The 24,553-nt window shown below is 57.4% G+C and overlaps 2 protein-coding genes across 3 annotated transcripts; both read left to right on the forward strand.

Moving 5' to 3' along the window:
* Window positions 1-70: 70 nt before the first annotated feature.
* LOC104324546 (E3 ubiquitin-protein ligase HECTD3) lies at window positions 71-14,196 on the forward strand. Its single transcript, XM_069788876.1, has 21 exons — window positions 71-403; window positions 499-659; window positions 1,109-1,201; window positions 1,475-1,610; window positions 2,038-2,153; window positions 2,437-2,550; window positions 2,966-3,048; window positions 3,434-3,599; window positions 4,063-4,144; window positions 5,083-5,265; window positions 5,937-5,989; window positions 6,318-6,382; window positions 6,821-6,924; window positions 7,252-7,371; window positions 7,723-7,812; window positions 8,178-8,384; window positions 8,776-8,905; window positions 9,360-9,434; window positions 9,669-9,750; window positions 9,872-9,943; window positions 10,213-14,196. Exons 1-21 carry the CDS (start codon window positions 71-73, stop codon window positions 10,295-10,297), a joined length of 2,550 nt encoding a protein of 849 aa, XP_069644977.1. The 3' UTR covers window positions 10,298-14,196.
* A 1,322-nt stretch (window positions 14,197-15,518) lies between these two features.
* Window positions 15,519-24,401, forward strand: LOC104314799 (E3 ubiquitin-protein ligase HECTD3-like). 2 transcript variants are annotated; one of them, XM_069788878.1, is made up of 21 exons: window positions 15,521-15,922; window positions 16,008-16,168; window positions 16,736-16,828; window positions 17,243-17,378; window positions 17,757-17,872; window positions 18,138-18,251; window positions 19,340-19,422; window positions 19,669-19,834; window positions 20,395-20,476; window positions 20,751-20,933; window positions 21,029-21,078; window positions 21,203-21,267; window positions 21,543-21,646; window positions 21,912-22,031; window positions 22,160-22,249; window positions 22,341-22,547; window positions 22,819-22,948; window positions 23,418-23,492; window positions 23,767-23,848; window positions 23,975-24,046; window positions 24,221-24,401. In XM_069788878.1, exons 1-21 carry the CDS (start codon window positions 15,593-15,595, stop codon window positions 24,303-24,305), a joined length of 2,544 nt encoding a protein of 847 aa, XP_069644979.1. In that variant the 5' UTR covers window positions 15,521-15,592; the 3' UTR covers window positions 24,306-24,401. The 2 variants fall into 2 exon arrangements, 1 of the variants encoding a protein (XP_069644979.1); XR_011325718.1 differs by lacking the exon at window positions 22,819-22,948 and having other exon boundaries at window positions 15,519-15,922.
* Window positions 24,402-24,553: the final 152 nt, after the last annotated feature.

Raw genomic sequence — 24,553 nt, forward strand, 5'->3', positions numbered from 1 at the left:
AACCCGCGAGTAGCGACCCCGCCGGTGCGGGGCTCGGTCGCTGCCCGCCGTGCACGGTACCCGGTGCGCGATGCGTGCGGGCGGGGAGGCGCCGCACCAGGTGCTGGGCCGGCTGCGGTTCCTGCTGCAGTGCAGCGAGTGCTTCCGCCGCGCCCGGGCGCTGCCCGCCGCGCTCTGCTACGTGCCGCGGGAGGTGCAGTACAAGATCTGCAAGGACCCCTCCGCCGCCGCCGCCGCCGCCGCCGCCGCCCGCAGCCTGCTCAGCGTCTGGGACAGCCCGGGGCCGGCGCGGGGCGGCAAGCGGGCGGCGCGGGCCACCATCGAGGTGCGGAAGGGCGGCTGCCTCCGCGCCACCGGCGAGGAGTACTGCAACGGCGCCGGGCTCTGGGTCAAGCTCACCAAGGTAACGGCGGCGGGGTGGCTGGGAGGCCGCCGCGGCCTGCGCTGCCGGTGGCGGGGCCTGTCCGTCCCCTGACGGGAGCCGCCTGTCCCCCGCAGGAGCAGCTGGAGGAGTACCGGAGCGGCTGCGAGCTGGAGGAGGGCTGGGTGCTGGTGTGCAAGCACGCCGACGGCGGGGACCGGCTGGTGCCGGTGGAGTCCACGGAGCGGATCCAGCGGCAGCAGCAGCTCTTCGGGGTGGACTACAAACCCGTCATCAGGTGCGGGGCCACCGCTCTCTCCCTCCCGGTCGCCATCCCTGGCTTCCCCGGCTGCCCCTTGTACGGTAGAAAGCAGGGAGGTTCTCGCCCCCCGTTCCCCCAGGCCCATCTGCGTGGGGTTTCGGTGTGCTGCCCCTCAGCTGCCCTGGACTGAGGAGCCCCGGCCCGCTTGGCCGCTTCTTCCACGGAAGTGAGGCAATAGGGATGCCAGATGTGGCGTTAACTGGGTTCAGCTCGGTCACTGTCCTTGTCACCCACCCTGCGGGGTGTGGGCTGGAAGAAGTAGAGATGGTTGGAAAGGAAAGGACGGCAGATGAGGCTGGAGGTGATGGAAACTGGAGTGCGGTGGGGCTTTAAACCTGAGTCTTCCTCTTCCAGCTACTCCTCGACCACTAGCTCCTTCTTTCCCCTGCGTTTTTCTCACTCCCCCCTTCTCTGGGTTGTTTCAGATGGGAGCAGGTGGTGGATCTGACGTACTCCCTGCGCCTCGGAGCGAAGCCCAAGCCCATGGAGCAGGATGAGGCCGCAGTAGAGAAGCTTCGGTATGAGCTGTTTGCCAGCTTCTGCTGTGGTTGGGTGCAAGCCACTGTCTCTCCCTGGGTGCTCAGACAGCTGTCTCCTGAAAATGGAGGGGAGAGGGGGTTAGACAGGCAGCGGGGAACAGCTCTGCTCGGCACAGTCTTGTCCTAGATAAGCCTGCACAAAGCAGAAAATGGGGCAAGACCAAGGCAAGCAGGCCATGTACCTGTCCTGCCTGACCCATTTGCCTGGCTGTCCCTTGCTCTCCAGACCCATTAATCCCTTTTTCCTCATAGGTTTGTGCCCCCAACATGGACTTATGAATGTGATGAAGACCTGGTGCATTTCCTCTATGATCACATTGGGAAGGAGGATGAGAACTTGGGCAGCGTCAAGCAGTATGTGGACAGCATCGATGTATCATCCTACACGGTGGGTTAAAGGGACAAGGTTGCATCAGCCTGACTGCCATGGGGCTGGGGAGTGTGGATGGTGCTTGGTGTGGTGCTCTGGGCTGCGTTTGAGGATGTGGGAAGGAAGCCTGGGGAGCGTCATGCAGCATATTGTGTAATGTGGCCCCTGGAGGGGCTGTGGTTTGAGAAGCAAATGCTAATATTAGCTGCTAAGCTGACTTTAGGGAGGCATTGATATTCTGTGCTGTGTGTGATCCCAGAGCACCTTGGAGGGTCAGCCCCAGTGTCCTGTGTGCTCTGTACTCCCTGTGTCTACCCACAGCCCAGCAAAGGGAACAGCCCAGTTTGACGCCCTCTGGCTCTAAGATCCATGAGGACAGTAACCATTAAGGGGAAGTGAATCCTACTCCCATCTGATCTTCCTTTCATTCACTGCCCTCTTCCAGGAGGACTTCAATGTGTCATGCTTGACCGACAGCCATGCCGACACATACTGGGAGAGTGACGGGTCCCAGGGCCAGCACTGGGTGCGGCTCAACATGAAGAAAGGCACCATTGTCAAGTGAGGCACCTCTCCCCTGCGCGCTGGCTCGTGGCTGGGGCGAACCCTGCAGCCCCCGCTCTCTGCATGAGTACGTCATGGCCCAAATTTGCCCTGCGCTCCCTGCCCCTCTTCCCTTGCTCTGGCTCTGGGCTTGAAGGGGTCTTAGCAATGTCACAGGTACCTGGGGATCCCAGCACTAGCTGCGTGTGCTTGATAACAAGTGTGACCCAGCAATGAGGGGGAGCGGCAATGGGTGTTCACGTGCAGTTACTTTCTCCTCATTTCTTGCTTCCCTTTGCAGGAAGCTCCTGCTGACAGTGGATACCACCGATGAGAACTTCATGCCCAAGCGGGTCGCCGTGTATGGGGGCGAGGGGGACAATCTGAAGAAACTGAACGATGTTGGCATTGATGAGTGAGTGGATGGAGGTGGAGAGGGTAGCATGGCCCTTGCAGGGGCTGGAGGTGCTGGACACCCTGAACCTAAGCAGTCATGCCAGTACCAGCCTAGCTTAAGAGGCCCAGGGCCTTGGGACAGGCGTTTTCCATCTCTGAGCTGTGGGTTCATTCTGCCTACAATAGCAGACGGTACAATCATCACGGCTCTTCTGGTCCGATTGTGGGACCCACTGGGATCAGCAGGTTCCAGCAGGCACCAGCAGGTTCAGGCATTCAGTACAGGCCATGTTGTAGGCAACTGGGTCTGGGTTCCTGCTGCAGGGTCCCATTTCAAAAGATGCAAACCCTCTTCCCTTACAAGCAGCTGAGTGGATTTGGGCAGGATGGGTGAGGGAATAGCTCTGTAGCCCTTGTCTGTGCTGTGTTTGCAGGAGCTACATTGGGGATGTGTGCGTCCTTGAGGACATGACAACACACCTGCCTGTCATCGAGATCCGGATCGTGGAGTGCAGAGGTAGGGGTGGGTGTTACGGCCACATCCATAATGCGCCTGTTAGATACTGTACATTAAGAGTTTGTTCCTGTGGCTTGTACTTCTTGGCCCTGTGGGCTGTTTCAGACAAGATGCAGAAGAACCATGGGAAACTCGAGGGGGACCTTGAGGTTTGCAAGCTCTCAGCTTTTATTCTGTCTTCCTCTGCCTTCAATTTTTTTTTTTTTTTTTTTTACTTCTGTAAATGCCTTGCTGCTTCTTCACAGAGGTATTTCAGGCTCTCAGTGCCCCGCCTCAGAGCTGGTGGAGGTGGTCACATTCCTGGTGCTTTTACTGATAGAATTCCCATGCTGGAAGGCTTGCTTTCTCATGGTCTTAGCGTATCATCCATGGTCTTCCTTGGCAGATGATGGGATTGATGTTCGCCTCCGAGGCATCAAAATCAAATCCTCCAGACAGAGGGACTTGGGCCTCAGTGCTGACATGTTCCAGCTGCCCAATTTAGTGCGCTACCCTCGCCTAGAAGGGACAGACCCTGACCTGCTGTACCGACGGGCGGTGCTTATTCAAAGGTACTGCATGGAGGGGGACAGACGAGTGGGGTGGCATTGCCTGCAGGGGTTGGTGCCATCTCCAACACAAGTATGGCTGGAAGCTGTAAAGCTGTGTGACTCCCCTTGGGACAGGCACCCTGGACCCTGGAGAAAACAGCAGGGTCATTTGGGAACGAAGTGGGCTCCCTGGGGTAACTCTTCTACGCTTCCAGAGGAATTTTGCAGCTCAGGTTCACAGTGTCTTGTGTGTCACGAGTGCAGCATATCTCTGCGGTGTGGGGGGCAGGTGCATGCAGAGTCTCTGCAGTGCCTAGGGAGTGGGAATTTAGTACCAAAGGCTCTGTGATATAAAATATCATGCTGGGTTTGGTTTGGATCACTTGTAACTTTTCTGGTTGTGTCTGGGGGTGTCTGATTTGGAATAGGCTTGTGTAGATCCTTGTCGCTCCTGTGTCATAATACCTTCTTCTTTGGGATTTAGGTTCATCAAGCTCCTGGACAGTGTGCTGCATCACTTGGTGCCAGCCTGGGACCACACTGTTGGCACATTCAGCAAACTCAAGGTGAGCGATTCCCTCTGTGTCTTGTAGGGCCTCAGTCTGGCAGAATGATTGTGCTTGGGCTGTGGCAAAGGAGGTAGTCACTGCTTGTTGCCGTTAGAGCAGCTCAAGGGAAATACCTGGCTGAGCTCAGTTCATTAAAGCTGTGAAAGGTGATGCTGTTTAGAGGCTAGTTTCCTGCTAAAACACTGATGTGGAAACATGTAGCTCTGGGTTAACAAGTAGAATCATACCAGAGCACTTCATCCTCAAAAGGACTTGGACCATAGCAGCACTGGGCATATGAGCTGGACACACATCCCCTCCAAGATCTCAGCCCAGGACACTCTGTTCCTGCACTTGCTGCCAGCGGCTTTGAGCTGGCTGTGTCCAAACAGCAAGGCTTTTACCAGTAACTTCTCTCTGGCTTTAATAAGCTTTTGATTTCCATCTTTCTCATAAGACTTAGTTCGTCCCTCCAGTTGTCTGTTTTCCTTACATCCTTTCTCAGAATACATGTGCTGGACATTGCTGGGGTAGCCCCATTCTGTATGTTTGCAGGCCTGATGTCAGAAAGCACTGTGATTCCTGTGCCAGCTCAACATAGGACCCAAAGCATTTGAGGATTCTTGCTTGTTTAGAGGAGCTTGCTTTGATTAAAAATAGGAGGGATAGTAAGACCAATGTTCTGGTGAGAGTGAGGGAGAGTCCAAGCAACACTAGAATACGAGCATCAGATGATGACTGGTGGAGAGAGGACGGGGCTTGGTATCTCCCTTAAGCCAGAAAGCAAAATCTTTCAGAGGCAGAGCTGGAGCAAATATTGTCAAGGAGAATGTGTGTGTGGAAGACAGTGGCCCTGGGAAGGGGAGAGACCTGGCAGTGCAGTGGCTTCAGTAGGAAGTAGGTGACGTGTTTTGGACACTGGGCACTTCTGACATTGCGGACATACCTGTTGGCAGCATATCAAGCAGTTCTTGCTGCTGTCCAAGAGGCGCACAGCTCTCATTACCCAGTGTCTGAAGGACTCTGAGACCAGCAAACCCAATTTCATGCCGCGGCTCTATATTAACCGACGCCTGGCTATGGAGCACCGAGACAACCCTGCCCTGGACCCCAGCTGCAAGAACGCTGTCTTCACCCAGGTACTGTCCCTTCTGGAAGGGTTCCTGCTGCTCTGAGGAGAGTGGGGCATCCCAAAACCAAAATGAGCCACACAGAGGTGGGTGGAAGGGCCAACTTGGAGCTGGAGGTACCTGGAGTCCTCAAGGCCTCTTCACATGACTCATAGGCTCTACAATTACATGTGCTGATGATCCCATTTCCAGGAATAACATCTGTGAGGGATTTGGGATTTCTGAGTTGAAGTCTTATCTCTATCCTGCATGCTCTCTGTGGCATGTTGCTAATGCAGAGCATAACGATCTCATTGCACTAAAAGGGCAGCAAAGAATTCTTGTGTGACAACAATGATGCAGCTGCATACATTCCTGTATCGTGGTTTTACAGCAATGCTGATCTTCCTATCGTCATTCTCCTCCCACCTCCAAAAGATCTGTTGCTCTATGTGTGCACAAACAGCCCAGACTGCTGTGAGGTTTAATGTGTTCAATGTATCTCCAAGGCTCTGAGGCCAGGAAGCTCCATACAGTGGTTAGCACTGTAATTTATGTTCCTTTTCCAAAAATGAAGGGCTCCTAGACCATTTAGAGATCAGCTTTGGGGCAAACCAGATTTCTCCCAATTTCCTGCCTTCACCTGGCATCGGTTCCCCTGAAGAGGGGATACCAGCTGTGATCTTCTCTGCTTGTTGCAGGTGTATGAAGGCCTGAAACCCTCAGACAAGTTTGAAAAGCCTCTAGATTATAGGTAAGTGGTGTCTGGGGAAGGAAGGGGATCATGCAATGCTGGGAGCTATGTCCTCTGTCACAGCAGGGTGTTTGGGAAGCCTGTGTGTGTCCTGTGCTCTGGAGAGGGTTGCTAGGGCAGGAGCCAGCTCAGCCATGGGATCAGGGCCTGTTTCCCAAGGTGTCACCTCCCTACTGAGGATGCAGCTGTCTCTGGAGATTGAGATCTTGTCCTGTCCTGAGCCCAGGCTGGTCCACCCTAGTTGCCTGGTGTCCCTGCTGTGCCTGCTGCCTCCCCAGCATCTCCTTAGCTTTGAGCAGCACCTCAGGCGATGCCTGGTTCTCTGCAGGTGGCCGTTGCGTTATGACCAGTGGTGGGAGTGCAAATTCATCGCAGAGGGCATCATTGACCAAGGTAGGGGCTGTGTGAGGCAAGGGCAACTCTGGAGCAGAGTCGGGGGTTGATGGGATGACTTTGTTGCTGTAGGGGCTGTCGTTTGCTCCCAGTGTTACTGCCTCTGGAGGAGAGAGGGGAGGTAGGTTGCCTTGTCCTGCCACTCCTGTCCATGTCCCAGATAAGGAGTGCTGCTTGCTGGGATGGGGACCAGACCTCCATTAGTTACTAACAGCTGCTTTGACAGTGCCAATGCTCCCTCTGGCTGTTCTCCACAGGCCGGGCAGGGATGTTATTTCTCCTGTCTCATTTCCTCTGGTGCTGTAAGGCTCTGACAGGAGCTTTCTGCTCAACCCTGGGCCAGGTTGGACCAGAATTCCTCATCTTTGCTACAAAACTCTGAGGGCCAGCACATAGGGAGTTCACATCACTAAAAATGCCCTTCTTTTGGGGTTGCAGGTGGTGGTTTTCGGGACAGCCTGGCGGACATGTCGGAGGAGCTGTGTCCCAGCTCAGCAGACACCCCCGTGCCTCTGCCCTTCTTTGTGCGCACGTCCAACCAGGTGGGTCAGGGTATTTGAGGTGGATATTTCTGTACCTGGCAAGGCAGTGCTGTCTCTGTCCCGCTGCATGCCAGGGACGTACCTACTTTCACTGGTCCAAAGCTTCTCCTTGTGAAGGGTTGGGTAGATTGCTTTGTGGCGTCTCATTTTAGGATATGCTGGCAAGTGCCTGGATACTTGTGTCTCACTAGGAATATTGCCAAGGAGGGTGGGGGTTTAGCCTACTTCTGTTGTGAGAAGTGCCCAGAGGCACAGCAGGAACTGAGTTTGTGGTGCTTCATGCTGTGCTGAGATTATGACTTGGAGTTTTGCCTCTCGCTGCTGTAGGGTAATGGCACTGGAGAAGCCCGGGACATGTATGTCCCCAACCCCTCCTGTAAAGACTTCCCAAAGTACGAGTGGATTGGGCAGATCATGGGAGCAGCTCTGAGGGGCAAGGAGTTTCTGGTAAGCTTTCAGCCCTGTCCCTGTGTGGAGGTTTGCCACAAAGGGAGTCGTTAGCCCCCTTCTGCAGCCTGTCCAACAGGAGTATGGGAGGGCTCTGTGATCACACACTGGGACAAAAGGTGTTTGGCAGGATTTGGGACCAAGGGGTTAGGAGACCTCACAGCCTGAGTTTTGGGAGATGCTGCTGGAAGCTTGGGAGAGGGTGTCTGGTCTCTGCTCAGCTATGATAAGCTCTGCATGTGGACAGGGGGAGTGCGGAAACTCCTTTGTGTCTGCACTGTTGAGCACTATCTCCATCTTTGGGGATGTCTCCATTCACACAGACTAAGCAAAATCCCTGTTCTCCTTCAGGTCCTGGCTCTTCCTGGCTTCGTATGGAAACAATTAACAGGGGAGGAGGTCAGCTGGAGCAAAGACTTCCCTGCCGTGGACTCTGTGCTGGTGAGAGGAACTGGGAGGCTGTGCCTATCCTATTCCTTGTGGCACTCAGCAATGTGGTGATTTGTGTCCCTGTCCTCATGCTGTGCTTGCTTCTTCCTGTGATGTGTCAAAGAAACATGCATAAAAAGGGCACCCATAGCTTTTAATGCATCCTATACCTAATACGGAGATGTAGCCATGCTGACTACTGCTTCAAGCATGCAATGCCCCAGGGTCCGCTAAACAGGTCTAGGGCAGCATATCCCATACTGTGCTGCTGTCGCAGTCATTCCAGCTCTTGTCTGGGAAGGGAGGAGATGGGGACTTGGGGACATCACTGCCCACTGGGCATCTCTCTAACAAGCACTGATCTGGGGCCTGGGCAGGTGAAGCTCCTGGAGGTGATGGAAGTCATGGACAAAGACACCTTTGAGTTCAAATTTGGGAATGAGCTGACCTACACGACAGTCCTGAGTGACCAGCGCATGGTGGAGCTGATCCCCAATGGCAGCAGCACCGTGGTGCGCTATGAGGACCGCAAGGAGTTCATCCGCCTGGTGCAGAAGGCTCGACTGGAGGAGAGCAAGGAGCAGGTAACACTGTCCCATAGCATCAGTGGTCATTGAATTCCCAGAGACATATCCCCCAGTCTGCTTCTGGTAAAATGCATTGTGGTTAGTGTCCCTGCGCTCATTAGTGCAATAGCAGGCAGTCCTTTTTGGTGAGATCCTGGAGTCCATGGAGTTGTTGAGAAGCAAAGTGCCTTGTAGCAGCATGGGAGGCACGGGGGTTTATTACCAGCTCTGACACGGGCTTCCTGAATGAACTAGGATGCATCTCTGTGCGATCCTGTTCCTTTCTTCAGGTTCCTTGGAGCATTTGCCGATCAGTCACATGGCTTGCATCAAGTCAACTCCCTAGGCTCAACCACAAGCCAGAGAAATGGGCAAGACAGGCTGCTTACCTGCCCTGTCTCCTTTTCAGATCATGGCCATGCAGGCTGGGCTCTTGAAGGTGGTGCCTCAAGCTGTTCTTGACCTCCTCACCTGGCAGGAGCTGGAAAAAAAAGTGTGTGGAGACCCCGAAGTCACAGTTGATGCCCTGAAGAAGCTCAGTAAGTGAAGGGCTCTGCTGAAAACTTTCCCTGAAAACAAGACTGTCTTCTCTCCATGCTGGGACAAGGAGAGGTGTGGGAGGCCAGTATTAGCCTTTATTACAGTGAGAATGTGGGCCTGTATACTTCTTGTCTTTAGCTGGGTGCTGATGGGGGCAGGGGTGTGTCCCTTGTCTCCATGCTGGGCCTCAGAGTAAAGGCTGGGACATCCCTAGGCTGCCAGTATCTGAGCATCTCTAGAGCTGAGGTGTGGATCTGGATGTGCTTTCTGGGAGGGGCCTGACTGCATGTGTCCCTTGAACCTTGGGTCTACATGCTCGCACCCTGCAGGCACCTAGAGGTTTCTTCCTGCACTGGCAGAGGACCCCTGGGTGACCATAGGAGGCCCTGCTCTAATTTATCTAGGAGGAGCTTGGATCTTTAATAAACTCCTTTTCTGTACCCTTTCTGCCAGCCCGGTTTGAGGACTTTGAGCCATTGGACACCCGTGTTCAGTACTTCTGGGAAGCACTCAACAACTTCACCAATGGTGAGTGATTTGCTCTGTCCCTGCATATCTTGTACCATGACAGCCCCTGCATGCTGGCTGGGAACTGGGAGAGTGAAACCACCCTCAGTGCTGCCTGGGGAACAGATGGGAACCAAGGAGAGCAAGCAGCTGGGCTGAAGGAACTGCTTGTTAGTGCTGGGGATACATGGAAGTGGCTGTACTCCATCTCGCTTCCCTCTAGGGTCTGCTGATGTCTTTGCTTTTGCTTCACAGAGGATCGCAGCCGCTTCCTCAGATTTGTCACTGGCAGAAGCCGCCTTCCAGCACGGATCTACATCTATCCAGACAAGATGGGGTGAGTCCGTTCTTCTGTAGACTGCAAGGCTGACAGATCCCACACCAAAGGGGTGTGTGGTCTTGTCTCCCCTGCCTCACTGGCCTGCTGGTTCTGACCAGTTTGTCACCTTCTCCCCAAGCTCTGAGACAACAGATGCTTTGCCGGAGTCATCCACCTGCTCCAGCACCCTCTTCTTGCCCAACTATGCCACGTAAGTTTTGGTGCTTCTCTACATCTGGGGGGCTGTGTCTGGGCTCTCTTCTTAACCTTGGTGCTGACCCATAGGGCCCCATCGCTTTGCCACACTTATGTCCCCCTGCCTGTACCATGTGGCTGCTGTGATTCTCTTTGTGAGCGGCTGGTGAACCATAGCTTCCATCTCAGAAAGTGTCTTGTCCTCTCAGCTGGCAAATGCAGCAATGGCAACTCCTCCTTTTGTTTTGTTTTTTTTTTTCCCCTCCCACCTCCTGCCATCCCTAGAGCCAAGGTATGTGAAGAGAAGTTGCGCTATGCTGCGTATAACTGCGTGGCCATTGACACAGATATGAGTCCGTGGGAAGAGTGATGTTGCAGCCTGACCGAGCAGCATGGACAATCATTCGACAAAACCGTGCAGCGGGAAAAGCTCCCTTGTCCCCCCAGGATGTGTATATATAATAAACATATAGGTGTGATGCCTGGCTCCCAGCTGTGGTAACCAGCACCTCTTTGGACACGGAGGTTTAGGTCTTCAGCAGGGTGGGAGCTAGCTTGGAGTGTAAATGTGATTGCAATAATGAAACCCTGGCTCAGCCCTTGTACATCAGAAAGGTCCGGTAGGCTTTTGTAATGAGTTTCTTCTCCACATGTCCCTGTTGCAGCTCCACAACTCTCACTCCTCCCAGGCTATGCTCTGCTCCAAACAGAAGTGGGGTAGGGCTGCAAAGCTGCACAGCAGGTTACAGCACAGGACAGAGAACTGTGAGCTGCTGCTGAGACTACGGGGATGCTCAGAGATGCTCACTGCATCCTAACCTGAGTGTCCTGACCATATTCCCTTGCCTTGTTCCTGCTCTCATCTGAGGTCAGTGGAAATGACATCATTCGTCTAGGTTTAAGAAGAAATGGGGCAGGCTGGTGGCAGGTGCTGTAGGGGTGCCTCTGGCCACCAGGTGTCACGACAAACCTGCACAGAAGGACCGCAGGTGCTGTCAGGAAAGGGCTCCCATGCTTTTACATCGCACAAAATCCCAGTTCCTGTGACCACCCGTGGTTCCCTGCACGTCTTGCACAGCAGCGACCGCTGGGGGAGCTACTCCCCTACAGGAGGTGGGAACTGTCTGCTTCCCTCCCGCTCTGTAACCTTCAGTTCTGCATCCGGCATGCTGGTGGCCTAGCAGCTGTTCTCCCGGGCTCTTTGAGCCGTGGTTTTCCCCTAAAAGCCAGTATTACAACTAATCTGTTCTAGTTCTCATGGAGATGTGCGGGCAGGGCCAAGCTCTTCTCCCAGGCAGCAGAGGTTAGAGCAGTAGCAGGGACGACAGCACTGGACTCTGCTTCCTTCTGCTCTGGGGAGGTAGGTGGACACTTCAGGTGGACAGGGAAAGCCTTTGCCCCAGGGGAGTGGAGAGACTGTGGGTACAAAGGGTTGGAGCTCCTTGAGCAGATGGACATGCATGCAGTGCATGAGTGAGGAGCAGGCAATGAAAGCTTTACATCTTCAAGATCACTGGAAATGTTCCTTGATCTTCTTAGCCCTGGGCAAGGCTAGTCATTGCCTAGCACTGTAAGCTACCAGATGTTGGTCCACTTTTATACCCCCAGCTCCATCCTCAGCCTGTGTGGTCTGTTGGACTACCAGTACTAAGAGCCACTGAGTCACTGGGGCTTCACTGGGGTGGGGCTAATGCTGTGAGTTAAGATTTATCCTGTCTTAATGCTTCATGCCTTTTTCTCCTCTGTTGAAGGAGTATTTCATCCAGAAATCACTTCCAGTTGTAAACAAAGTCCTTCTCTTCACCAGTTTCCTTTGAAACTGCTGTATTCCCACGCCTGCTGAGGGGAGTTTGTACTAAAAGGGATGTAGGACCAGGAGAGAGCATGTGCTGCCATCTCCCACATTGAGGTGAGCAGAAGGATTATGGGGTGAGCAGGAAAGCCATTTCTGGCTGCCCTTGCCTGCAGCAGAGCCTTCCATGCTCAGCTGGGTAGGTGTAAAGTCCCGTCAGCTGGAGGAGTTTTGTAAATCCTAGAGTTATCTCAGAATTGAGCTCTGTGGTTTTGTGGCCGATTTCAATGACCACCATGGGCAGGAGCAGAGCTGGTGTGATACCTTTCTGTGCTGGTGGCTGAGTCACTTCCTAGGGTGTCTGTTTTAAATGGGCCTGAGTGAGCTGGTGAACGGACTTTGGTCTGCTGGCTTGGCCTCAGTCAGGAGTGTTGGTGAAGGAGTCTTCCGCATTGAGCTGGGTTTTGAAATGAGCCATCCTAGATCCTTTCTGGGCACTGACATTTGGGTGGAATCAATCCTGCTTTTTCCAACCTTGCCCGCTTGTCTCTAAGGGAGATCAGCAGGAGGTCACATTATTTACTGAGCAGAACTAGAATTAGCAAGAAAAATTGACCCCTCTCTGGTGCATTATTGCTAGGCAGGGGACAGTGGGTTGATGAGTGGCTCAGGGTGGGATGGATGAAATGGCCCTAGTCTTTGGTAGAGGGTGAGCTGATGTCATCTGTGGGAATGGGCAGGCTAAGAGCCAGCTGGGGCTGTTTGGGGTGACCAGCTGCGGGGGAGTGGGCACCTCTGGCTGAGACATCTCCAACAGGTGACCACTGGCTCCCCTGGCCTTGGTGGAAACAACTGCAGCTGACAGAGGGTAACTGAGGTAATAATGGAGGTACCTAGAGCAGCTCAGGTTTCTCACTGAGGGATGACATGCTTGGACAGCTCTGTTCCCTCTCGTCATCCATGTACACAGTGCAGCCTTCCGTGATGAGGGAAGAGCTGCCATGCAGGGCAATGCTGAGACCAGAGCCTGGCTGAAGCAGTGGGATCCTTCCCTAGAAGCATCGTGGCGTCTCCATTGTTGGAGATGCTCAAGACTTGTCTTACAGCCCTGGGCAATCTGATCTAACTTCCAGTCTTGCCCTGCTGGCTTCAGGTCTAGGTCCTCTCTAACCTGAAGCATCTGATGATTGTGGAGTTACCAGCTCTAGCTTTTCCCACATTTCTCTACTCTTCCAGCAAGGTCTTTTAGCCCCTGACTTCTCACACCCTTGGGTTTATTTCCTGCCACTAAGAAAAGAGTGCTGCCCAAGGGCTTGCTGGAGCTCTGGTGCAAGTACTGGCGCTCTGAGGAAAGGATCTAGCTGGTGACGGGGATTTCTATTTTAAAAATACTTGTAGTAACAGGACCTTGGCCCTAGCAGGAAGGCTGCAGTTGGGAGCTCATCCAGCATGGTCTGGGTTTAACCCCTACAAGCATATTGAGAAAAGCATTGGCTTACCATATATACCATTGTTTTACTGTCCATTTTGTGTTATGGCCATATACATGTTGAAGAATGGCAGCAGCCGCTGCTGTAGTGTTACATCATGGTGTAGAGACCTGTGAAAGCCCTTCCAGTTGCAGGAAGAGCCCAATGCTGCAGTGAGGTCTCAGCTGAGATCATTTAGTGCAGAGGGTCTGGACAAATGTACTGCTGAGCAAGGACACCAAGATAACCCACAGATCATGCTGTTGAGTTTGCTGTGCAAAGGTGAGCTGGGAAGGGGGAGCTGGTAACCTGCCTGGATCTCCTCTGTGCAGTCATCTGTCTTGTCTGTGGTGTTTTAAAGCCACTTGCAAACTGAATTTCTGCTGTGACAGCCCGGCGAATTGTGGAAAAGGTCAGCCTGGCTCAGCTCTGACCAATCTCAGGGGCCTAAAGTAGGTGTTATTTCAGTGCTGGGTCACATTCCTTCTCCTCTGATCTCTCAAGCTGCGGGTAGGAGCCATCTCCTACCATGTTTGACAAGACATAAGTCAAGTGCCCCTGCCCCAGACTCCCGCTGTGCGTGGCCGGGTCGAGGGAGCCCTCCTGGGCACCAGGAACCAGAGGCTGCATGTCCCTACCCCATTACCCAGTCTCAAGTTGGTTGAGATTGATTTTCAAGCCAGTGCCATCCTGGGGAAGGTGCTGGTGCCCCTGTGCTGCTGAGGAGGCTTCTGTGTGTGCCGGAGCTGCAGCTTTACAGGGTGTGGGCAGGGACAAGCTGGGGGAGGGACCAATGCCACAATGGCTTTGTATAATTACTTGCTCTCTCCTGACTTCAGCTTGCTGAATTGTCATAGAATAGCTTCAGGTGATTAATAACGCACGTGTAGTCTAGCTGTTCTTGTTATTCCACTAATATCCTGGAGTATGACAAGCTATAAATAGTTTGACAGGATCTGTCTGTCCCTACCTCATGTAGGACCTAAAATAAAGTGAATGAACTAACTACTCCAGCCTTCCTGATGATTTGTCTGGTCTGGCTGGGGCTCCTGCGTCCTTCTGTTGGGTTAAACAGTGATGGAGACTGGTGTCATGAGAGGCGACTGGAGGTGAAGCAGAAATCGGCCCTGTGATACCCTTTGCACACAAAGTGGTGTCGTGGAGGTAGCTCAGAGTATTAACTGGCTCAACCCTTTGCAACAGCTCTGGAACCAGTTTTAGAGGGTGACCTGGCTGTGGAGGGAGGGCATGGGACCCTCCTGACTGTGGTGGCCACAGTTAGGAGCAAGGCAGAAGCTTGCATTTCTCTTGCACCACGGTTCAGGACACTTTGCTCTTGGCGAGGCCGGTGCCCATTGCTATGGTGAGGCACAGGCATGCCTGCTCAATAGATAATGCTGCAGAGGTGACAGCTCTCTGCACTGTGCCTTTGCAGGCAGGGATGGAGCTGGACTCTGACCTGCCAGGAGAGCAGGCAGGCGCCAGAGGGGTGTGGGGACCTTTGAGCTCTGCCAGCCTGGTTGTTTCCCGACCCCTAAACGCAGCTCTGTGCCCAGGCTGGAGAAATTGAGGTAGCGCAGGGTGGAGCTGAGTTGTTCTCTGCCACCGCCTTGCCGTGGTACACGACAGGCAGATATGACATGAGGTGATGCAATGCCGGTGTTCTGGGGTGGTTGGGTGCTGCTGGGTGTCATGGCCTCGCTCCTGCTGCCAGGATGACACTGCTGCCTGGGATAAAGCTGCCGCTCCTGGGCAAGGAAGCCCATCACCCTCCCCAGGGGGTGCTTGGAGCGTCCCCACCGGCTGCAAGCCTGCGTGGGGCAGGAATATGTCTCGCAGCCAGCCAGGAGCCAGCTCGCCCCATAGCAGGATGCCTGCTCTGCTCTTTTCCCTGTCCACGCCGGAGATGTAGCCCTGTGCCCTGACCCCGCAGGGGCCCCCTCTCTGCTTGCAGGGATGCAGGCAGCGACAGGGATGTTGGGGGCCAGCAGGGAGCGGAGTCCTAAGCCGCGGGGCGAGGGGATGCAGGTGACGCGGGTCAGCTCCTGCCGGGGACCGCGGGACCGGGGTGGGCGTTCACACGGTCGCATCGTGGCAAAGGGGAGATGACGGCGGCCCCGCACCCAGCACCCCGCTGGGGAGCGGGGCCCGGGAGGGGTGAAGAAGGGCTGGGACCTGCCCGGGGAGGAGGCGGCAGCCCGGGAGCTGGGGCTGCCCGCGGCGGGGCGGCCCGCGGCGGGGCGGCCCGGAGGGCCGGGCCGGGCGCGGCCGGAAGCGGGCGCGGCGGCACCGCCGGAGGCGAACCGGAACCGCCGGGGGCACAGCACCAGGCCAGCCCGGGGCGCAGCGGGACCGGCACCGGCGGTGCGGGGCTGGGTGCACGGGAGCCGGTACCCGGTGCGCGATGCGTGCGGGCGGGGAGGCGCCGCACCAGGTGCTGGGCCGGCTGCGGTTCCTGCTGCAGTGCAGCGAGTGCTTCCGCCGCGCCCGGGCGCTGCCCGCCGCGCTCTGCTACGTGCCGCGGGAGGTGCAGTACAAGATCTGCAAGGACCCCTCCGCCGCCGCCGCCGCCGCCGCCGCCCGCAGCCTGCTCAGCGTCTGGGACAGCCCGGGGCCGGCGCGGGGCGGCAAGCGGGCGGCGCGGGCCACCATCGAGGTGCGGAAGGGCGGCTGCCTCCGCGCCACCGGCGAGGAGTACTGCAACGGCGCCGGGCTCTGGGTCAAGCTCACCAAGGTAACGGCGGCGGGGAGGCGCCCCCGCCGCGCAGCCGGGGGCCGCCGGGTCCCGACGGCGGTGACGAGGCGGGGTGTGCTTTCAGGAGCAGCTGGAGGAGTACGGGAGCAGCCGTGACCTGGGTGAGGGCTGGCTCCTGGCTCAGAGGTTTGGAGAGGGAGGAGACAAGTTGGTCCCGGTCGACTCCGTGGAGAAGATCCAGTGGCAGCACCAAACGCTGGGGGTCGATTATAAGCCCGCGGTCAGGTATGGCCCCTGCCTGCCGCGCCGCGGGTAGGGACCGGGCTGCGGGCGCCGGCGGCGCGTGTGGCCGGTGCCCACAGAGGACGTGCGTGGACCCAACCGTCCCAAATCCCTTGGGCGCGTCCAGCACAGCCCCCCTCACTCCCTCCAGCGCAGGTGGGACACGTGCCTGCCGAGCCTCCTGCGGGCAGGAGGGTGCTCCCTCGTAGGCTGATGCTGTTGGCTTGCGGCAGCACCTGCGCAGGATAAAGGTGATGCCAGGGGGTTCCTGAGGCACCCGGGTTTGGGCTGAGTGATGTCGCGGAGGTAGCGCGGTGATGAGAGAGCTCATACTTGATTTTCACGACGGAAGGCTGTGTGCGGGGCTGGATTCCCCGGCTCTGCCCCAGCCTCCACCCGGGTGCAGGGACACTCTCATCTCCCCCGCAGCTGTTCCTGCAGTCCCTGGGGGTCACCCCCCGTCCCCCACCGCTGCTGCCTCCTCTCCAGGCTAAGGCAGTAAACACTTGCGCTCACTGAGCACTGACCCGTCTTTTTCCTTGTGCAATTCCTCCACCGGTGCTGCTCCAGCTGGGAACAAGTGGTGGACCTGACCTACTCCATGCGCCTGGGAGAGAAGCCCAGACTCGCAGAGCAGGATGAGGCCGCGGTGCAGAAGTTTCGGTATGAGTGGTACTGCAACACCTTGAGGGGCAGCCGGCTGGGGCCTGGACATGCCTGTGGGGCCAGGACTGGCTTCAGGGTTGGGAGTGGGGAGGGTGGGTGCCATTAGATGCCTTTTACATTGATACTGTTCAACACTGCTCAAGCAAAGATGGCCTTTGCTCCACGGAACATCAGAGAAACCACATGGTGCTATTCCCAATGGGCTGGGGTGGCCATAAACACCTGGTATGGTGGTGGTGAGATACAGCTGTGCCATCTGCCTGTGGCGGGGACAGGTGCCCGACACCATCCTGATGTGGTGACCATGAGATGCTGCGGCCAATCTGAGATGGGGCACCTGCACAGTGCTGGTGGACAGTTTTGGGGTGCAGCCTGGTCTCCCTGTCCCATTAACACAGAGCCCCCCTGCAGGTCTGTGCCCCCGGGCTGGAGCTACGAGCATGACATGGAGCTGGGGCGCTTCCTGTATGATCACAGCGAGAGGGAACTGCAGTATGGGGACTGCACCAAGGAGCATCTCAGCAGTGTCGAGGTCTCCTCGCAGGCGGTGTGTAGTGGGGCTCCTCCGCAGCCTAAAATCAGTGTGAGACACACAACCATCACTGCAGCTGCGGGGAGGAGCAGCCAGTGGTGGCTGTCCCCTCCGTGAGGAGCAGGGGATGGTGGTGGGGTTTTGCTGCTCTAGCAAAGCTGCCAGGAGTTGGGCATCTAGAGCAAAACGCTATTGTGTCTCTGGGCCACTGCGAGGGGTCTGTGGCTGTGCCCAGCTTGCTCTGTGCGGGAGCCACCGTCTGCCCACAGCCTAGTGAACTGAGGGGCTGGCCCGGTCCTGACCTCCTCTGGCCCCACGGGACCCATCCCAGGGGTGGCCGCGGCGTGCCCAAGGGTGCTCAGCTCCCTCCCTCCATTCACTGCACTCTTGCAGGAGGATGGCAGCGCAGCCCATCTGACGGACAACCAGACATACACCTTCTGGGAGAGCAACGGGCCACCGGGGCAGCACTGGGTGCGGCTCAACATGAAGAAAGGCACCATTGTCAAGTGAGACCTCAGGGTGTCCCCTCCCTGCCGGCGGCTGTGCCAGGGATGGGCAGGGTGCAGGCCAAAGCACCATCTTCCTCCTGAATGCAGCTTTCCCCAGGCTGCAGCTGGGGGCTCTGGGTTAAGGTGGGGGGCAGCTGCTGCCGGATGCACCCCAGGAGGACATGGCCTTGCCCCCAGCCCTGGAACATCTCTGGGGGCATCTCTGTGCCCAGGCAGCTCAGGAGGGGAGGACTACACTGCCCCTTGCTCTTCTCATCCCCAGGAAGCTGTGGCTGATGCTGGACGGGCAGGCCAGCTCCTATGTACCCAGGCGGGTGGCTGTGTATGGGGGGGCACCGAACAGGCTGCAGCACCTGAGAACAGTCCTAATTAATGAGTGAGTAATGAGCGAGAAGCAGCCTGGGTCCAGCTTGGGCCAAACTCCCAAGCTGTGTCTGCATCCAGAGCAGATGCTAAGGAAATGGCTGGGGTTGGTCCAGAGTGACCTGGCGGTGACAGTGACTCTCTGCAGGTCAGGGCTCCCTGGGTGCAGGCTACATCTGTCCCCACAAGCGTGGTGGTCCCCCGCCTCCATGTGCCAGCCACACGCCTTCATCTCCACTCCTGCTCCTCATCTGTGCTGCAGCAGCTGGGCTGCAGCGTGCTTCCCCCTGCCTGGTGACTTTGGGGGTCTTTCTGCCTCCTCCTTGCCTCTGGGGACACATGCTGCTGCCGTCACCTTTCTGAGCATCTCTGTCGTGCTGTAGCCGAGAAGTCCTGGGGTTCTCCACCTCTCCCTCTTTGCCCTGGCTCTGCAGCACCCTTCTTGAGGCAGGCAGGGGTTTATGCAGGGGTGTGAAGATCTCCTTCTACTTCCCCAAAACTTGCCTGTTTGCCTTTTTTTGGCTGAGCAGTGAGATCTGTCTTTGAAGAAGCACCTGCGAGACCACCAAGGTCTCCTTCCTGGTGGCAGGAGCCAACTCCTCACTGCGTCTGAGCAGTCACAGTGTGTTTTCCCACACACACCCATAGTTCTTTGACGGGACCTTGTCAAAGGCTTTGGAAACACAAGTGGATCACTTGCCAAATAGCTCATCTCCACAAATCCCTGTTTCCTTCAAAACACATCACCCTTGTGTGACCAGCTTGGCTTGAAGGATAGTTGTTCCATTGTGAGATGTGCCGGGACACCTGGGAACAGCGATGCGCTCTTGGCCATCTCGCCTTTCTGTTCTGCTTTGAATTTTTGCTCTTTTCTGGCTCTTTGGATGGAGCTTCCATCTTCTTCAGGATGTCTCTGTGCCTCTGACAGCCTCTTCTCTCTGCTCAGTCCCCTCCTGCTGCAGCCCCGGTGAGGTGGGGGGGCTTTCACCATGGGTAACATCACATCCTTGGCTGGGGAACCGGAGTGGCCCACACCTCGCTGGCTGCCTCATTGGTGTCTGTGCCTGGTGGCTCTGCCATCTCCCTCCACGCTGTGTGCAGGAACAGCTTCCAGGATGTCTGCATCCTCCGCGACATGAAGATCCATTTGCCGGTGCTGGAGATCCGCATCCTGGAGTGCCGGGGTGAGCCTGTGCTGCCAGACTGGGGCTGCTAGCTCAGCCCAGCCCTAAACCTGCAGCTGGTCCCGGCACCTGCAGCTCTTCCTGCTGCACTGGCTGCTTGGGGTCTGTTGGAGGAAAAGCTGGGGAATGAGCTTCATTTGGGATGCCACAGGTGCTGGGGGCTCCTTGCCCCCAGTTGCAGCACCTGAGCTCTGCTGGCTGCACAGCTGCAGCTGCACATGCAGCATCACTGTCCTTTCTTGGCAGACCAAGGGTACAATGTCCGCCTGCGAGGGATTAAGTTCAAGTCCTTCTGGGAGCGGGACCTGATCCTCAATGCTGACATGTTCCAGCCAGCCCGGCTGGTGCGCTACCCTCTCCTGGAAGGGGTGAACAGAGATGTGCTGTACCGGCGGGCTGTGGTCATTCAGAGGTATGGCACAGGGATGGCACCATCCCTGCAGCGAGCCTGGACCCTGAGAAGAACCATGCCCTGGCCTTTGGCAGGCGATTGCACATGTCTTACTTAAAGTCTGCCAGCTCCTTTCCCGTGTGTGGCAGGGACTTTGGCTTGCTGCTCCCCATCCAAACATGGCTGCTTCCAATATCTGGGGAGCATGGAGGCAGCACAAAGCAAGGGGGACCTGCATTACATGGAGTCCCCCACCCTGCTGCCTGCAGGGCAGCCCTAGGCTGGGGTCAGCACTGGCCCCACAGAGAGACCCTCTGCAGCAATTCAGCCGCAGTGCTGCAGCATGGGCTGGGCTGCCCTCATTTGCAGCTTTTTCTTGGGGGGAATAAAATAAAGCACTTGGCCAGAGGGTGCTGGTTGGGTGCTCCCATTGGTGTGCTGCCGTGGGCTGGAGGACACCCACATGCAGGCAGTGCAGCGCCCAGGCTCGGTGTGTCTGCAGTGAAGCACCATGGGCATATCAGGCTCTGCATGTCTGCCAACCCCCTCGCATCCTCACGCTGCTCCTCTCTGGTCTCCAGGTTTGTCCAGCTCCTGGACAGTGTCCTGTGTTACCTGATCCCCCTCTCTGAGGACAGCGTTGGCACCTTCAATGCACTCAGGGTGAGCGTCTGCCGGGGTCCCCTGGGATGGTGCCTGCAGGAGCATCTTGTCACGGGCTTGGCTGGTTTTGCCGGGGTCTGTGGCATGTCCCCCTTGATCCGATGAGGACAGACCATCCCAGGGCTCATGCTGAGAGCTGCCATGCTGGGCATTGCTGCAGGGATGGAGGAGTTGAGCATTCCCTGTGACACCATGGGCTGTGCTTGGGGAGGGGGAAGGAGGGCACACGGTGGCAGGATCAGGCCTCTAACCATCCCTGCTTGTCCCTTGCTAGAGCATGAAGCCGTTCTTGCTGCTGTCCAAGCAGAGCACAGCCCTCATCACCCACTGTCTCCAGTCCTCGGAGAGCACCCCGCCTCACACCCTGCCAAAGCTGTACATCAACCGGCACCTGGCCCGGGAGCACCGCAGCAATCCTGCACTGGACCCCAGCTGCAGGAACACCGTCTTCACCCAGGTACGGCAACGCCATGCCCCATGCCAGCTACCTGCCAGTTCAGCATCACTTCCCCCCGCTGCATCTCATCCCCTTTCCACTTTGCTCCTCTCCAGCTGTACGAAGGGCTCAGATCTTCCAAGAACAATCAGCCCCTGGACTACAGGTAGGTCTTTAGCATCACATTTGCGGGGTGTCACCTCCCTGGAGCGGGGGGTGGGGGGGTGGATGCCAGGTGCTGCTGGCTCTCTTGGAGAAGGGATGTGCATGGGGCTGTTGCTTCCCCACAGGTGGCCCCTGAGCTACAGCCAGTGGTGGGAGTGCGAGTTCATCACCGAGGGCGTCATTGACAATGGTGAGAGCTCTTCCCTCCTGCCCCAGGGCGCTCCCCTGGGCTTTCTTGTGTTGGGGTGCAGCTCTGTGGTTCCCCTTCTGCAGCGGAGTGCCCACACTGTCCCGGCTGCTCTGCGGGAAGCAGCCCCGCTCTGCACACTTGGGGTGGTCCCTGCATCTCCCCTAGCCCACCAGTGCTGCCCTGGCCCCAGGGAGGGGGGCAGCTTGGCCAGATCCTGTGGCTCAGTGTCTGGCCCTGGCGTGTCAGGCACTAACCAGCCTCTGCCCCCACTGCAGGCGGCGGTTTTCGGGACAGCCTGTCGGATATTTCAGAGGAGCTGTGTCCCAGCTCAGGCGATGTTGCTGTGCCCCTACCCTTCTTCGTGCGCACCTCCAATAAGGTCTGACACCCCGCTGTCTGCCTGTCCCGGCCCTGGGTGGGGCAGCCAGAAGAGCCTTGGGGCTTTTGGGGTGTTAGTCCTATCTTAACGCTTGCACGGCTATTGGCGGGGGGGGCTGTGCTTGTATCCGGGTGGTGGAGATCTCCTGGAGGGGTATAAAGGGCAGGAGAGGTGGGCGGAGGGGTGATGGAGAGGGAGGCTGCAGGAGGGACCATGCTGGGCTGGTCGCATCTGTGTCCATGGGTCCTAAGCCTCTCTCCTGCAGGGTAACAGCGGCAGCGACACCAGGGACTTGTACGTTCCCAACCCCTCCTGCAGGGACTTCCCCAAGTATGAGTGGATCGGGCAGCTGATGGGAGCAGCCCTGAGGAGCAAGGAGTTTCTGGTGAGCACGGCAGAGCCTCCCTGGCCAGCGAGGGGGCTTGGCAGGGATCGCCGTGTCTTGGGCAGAGGGGGTGCCCTCAGGTGAAGGAGGGGTACGGGGAGGACGTGTGTCTCTGTTCCCTCTGGCAGATCCTGGCTTTGCCGGCGCTGGTGTGGAAGCAGCTGGCAGGGGAGGAGGTCAGCTGGAGCAAGGACTTTGCCACCGTGGACTCAGAGCTGGTGAGTGGGGCTTGGGGCAGCAGGGCAGTGCCGTGCACTACCCTGGCTGCTCCGACTCCACCGTGATGGCTTTCGCCTGTTGGGGTTGCAGGTGAAGCTGCTAGAGGTGCTGGAGGGGGTGGACAGGGAAGCCTTTGAGTTCATGTTTGGCAGAGAGCTGACCTACACGATAGTGCGGAGTGACCAGCGCGTTGTGGAGCTGATCCCCAATGGCAGCAGCACCGTGGTGTGCTACGAGGACCGCAAGGAGTTCATCCGCCTGGTGCAGAGGGCTCGGCTGGAGGAGAGCAAGGAGCAGGTAACGCTGACCTCCAGGGCCAGCATGGCTCCAAGGGGACCCTGCTGCTGTGGCAAGCACTCCTGGTACCTGTGGGGTTGGTGGCTGTGAAAATGTGTCTCCAAAACCAGCTCCAGCTGGGCAGTTCCTCCGTGCATCCCATGCCCAGGATGTCCATGAGCCCCGGGGACACCCTTTGGGGTCCTGCGGTCCCTGCCCCTGGTGCCCTGGGTGGCTGCCCTGGGCTCAGACCCACCATGGTGATGCGGGACCCTTCCTGTGCCCCCCCAAGATCGCAGCCATGCGTGCTGGGTTGCTCAGTGTGGTACCTCAGCCTGTGCTGGACCTGCTCACCTGGCAGCAGCTGGAGAAGAAAGTCTGTGGGAACCCTGAGATCACAGTGGCTGAACTGCGGAGGTTTAGTAAGTGCCGGGGCCAGCCCAAAGCTGTTCCCAGACCCCTGCATGGGCAGGGGACCCCCTTGATGATGCTCTTCCTGCACATGCATCCTGTCCCATGCTGAGTCCCTGGCTGTGGGGTGCCTCGGAGCTTGGGGGAGGATAAGCCAGAGAGACCCTGGATAGGGATGCTTCAGGTTTAGCTGCAAACCCCACTGGTCCCCATTCTGGTCCCTCTGGTCTTCAGCCGCTGTGGGCGGAGGTGAATGGCCAACCTGCAAACGTGGACCCCCATTTCTCCACTTGCCTTTGTGCAGGATGCTGGCCCTGCTCAGAGGTGCCGGGGGCTCTCAGGGGCTCACTGATAGCAGAGGGTCTCCTCCTCTCCTGCCTCTGCTCTGGTCTCTCAACAGAAGGGCAAGATGGACATGTCCCATGTTAATTTGCTTTGCTGGGAGTTTCTAACGAAGCTGTTGCACATTTTTCATCGCAGTCACGTTTGAGGACTTTCCCTCTGATGACACCCGTATCCAGAACTTCTTGGAGGCGCTCGATAACTTCACCAGTGGTGAGCGACCCTAAGCCTTCCTTTCCCTGCTCTTCATGTGCAGTGGGGTGGGCCAGGGTACCCACTGCCCTGCGCCCCTGGGATGCTCACCAGGTGCTTCCCTGGGAGTCAGCTGGGGTCATCCCGCCTGGCCCTTCCCAGGGTGCTGAGAACATCGCTTAGGTTTGCCCTGTGCTCCCGGGATGCTTTTGCAAGGGCAGACCCTGCCCTGACAGCAGTGACTGGGATGGTCCTGTCCCTGTTGCTGAGATCTGAGCCCTGTCCTTCCCCTCAGAGGATCTCAGCCGCTTCCTCAAGTTCGTCACTGGCCGGAGCCGCCTCCCAGTTCAGATCACTGTCTACCCAGAAAGGGAGAAGTGAGTCCGTCCTGCCTGGGCTGGGGTCCCTGCGCCATGCTGGTTTCCTGCGTGGTGTGAGGTCCCTGCACTGTCCCGGGGTCCCTGCACCTTGCCAGGGTCTGACTCTTTCTCCTCTCTCCTAAGCTTGAACGCGTTGGACCTGATGCCACAGGCCTCCACGTGCTCCTGCAGCTTCTACTTGCCCAACTATTCCTCGTAAGTCGAGCTGGGGACAGGGATGCTCACCCCTCCCTGGGGATGGCACTGGGGTCCCCCTCCAGCCTACCTAGGTCCTCCCCTGGGGGATGTCTGGGTGGGTGATGGGGTGGGGGGAGCATGAGGGTCTCGGTGCCCATCCCAGCCGTGACCCAGCGTTCCCCCCCACACCAGGGCCAAGGCCTGTGAGGAGCTGCTGCGATACGCCGTGTACAACTGCATGTCCATCGACACCGACAGGAACCCCTGGGATGAATGAGGCCCCCCCCCAGGCACCCCATGCCATGGGAGCCGCCTGCCCCAGGAACACCGGCTTTAATAAAACGGCAGGGCCGGATCCTGCCATCCTGCCCCAGGTCCTGTTAGTGTCCGTGCTACTCCAGGGCTCTGACTGGGCCATATGTGGTCAGTGTTGCAACGGGGGGGGTGTGGGGAGGGGGCAGCATGGCACTGTCTGCTGGGTGCTGCGCCGGCACGGGGTGGAGAGCGTGGCGTGTACGTGGGTCC

This window comes from Haliaeetus albicilla, chromosome 8 (genome assembly GCF_947461875.1).
Source record: "Haliaeetus albicilla chromosome 8, bHalAlb1.1, whole genome shotgun sequence".
NCBI classification, from domain to species: Eukaryota; Metazoa; Chordata; class Aves; order Accipitriformes; family Accipitridae; genus Haliaeetus; species Haliaeetus albicilla.

What these genes read in the sequence shown, in the direction of transcription:
- LOC104324546 (XM_069788876.1), top strand. Translation starts at nt 71, where the DNA reads ATGCGTGCGGGCGGGGAGGCGCCGCACCAGGTGCTGGGCCGGCTGCGG. An exon ending in AAGAAAGGCACCATTGTCAA is followed by an intron (nt 2,154 to 2,436) that starts GTGAGGCACCTC and finishes TTCCCTTTGCAG; the next exon opens with GAAGCTCCTGCTGACAGTGG. An exon ending in ATCTATCCAGACAAGATGGG is followed by an intron (nt 9,751 to 9,871) that starts GTGAGTCCGTTC and finishes CTTCTCCCCAAG; the next exon opens with CTCTGAGACAACAGATGCTT.
- LOC104314799 (XM_069788878.1), top strand. Translation starts at nt 15,593, where the DNA reads ATGCGTGCGGGCGGGGAGGCGCCGCACCAGGTGCTGGGCCGGCTGCGG. An exon ending in AGAACAGTCCTAATTAATGA is followed by an intron (nt 18,252 to 19,339) that starts GTGAGTAATGAG and finishes CGCTGTGTGCAG; the next exon opens with GAACAGCTTCCAGGATGTCT. An exon ending in GCTCGATAACTTCACCAGTG is followed by an intron (nt 23,493 to 23,766) that starts GTGAGCGACCCT and finishes CCTTCCCCTCAG; the next exon opens with AGGATCTCAGCCGCTTCCTC.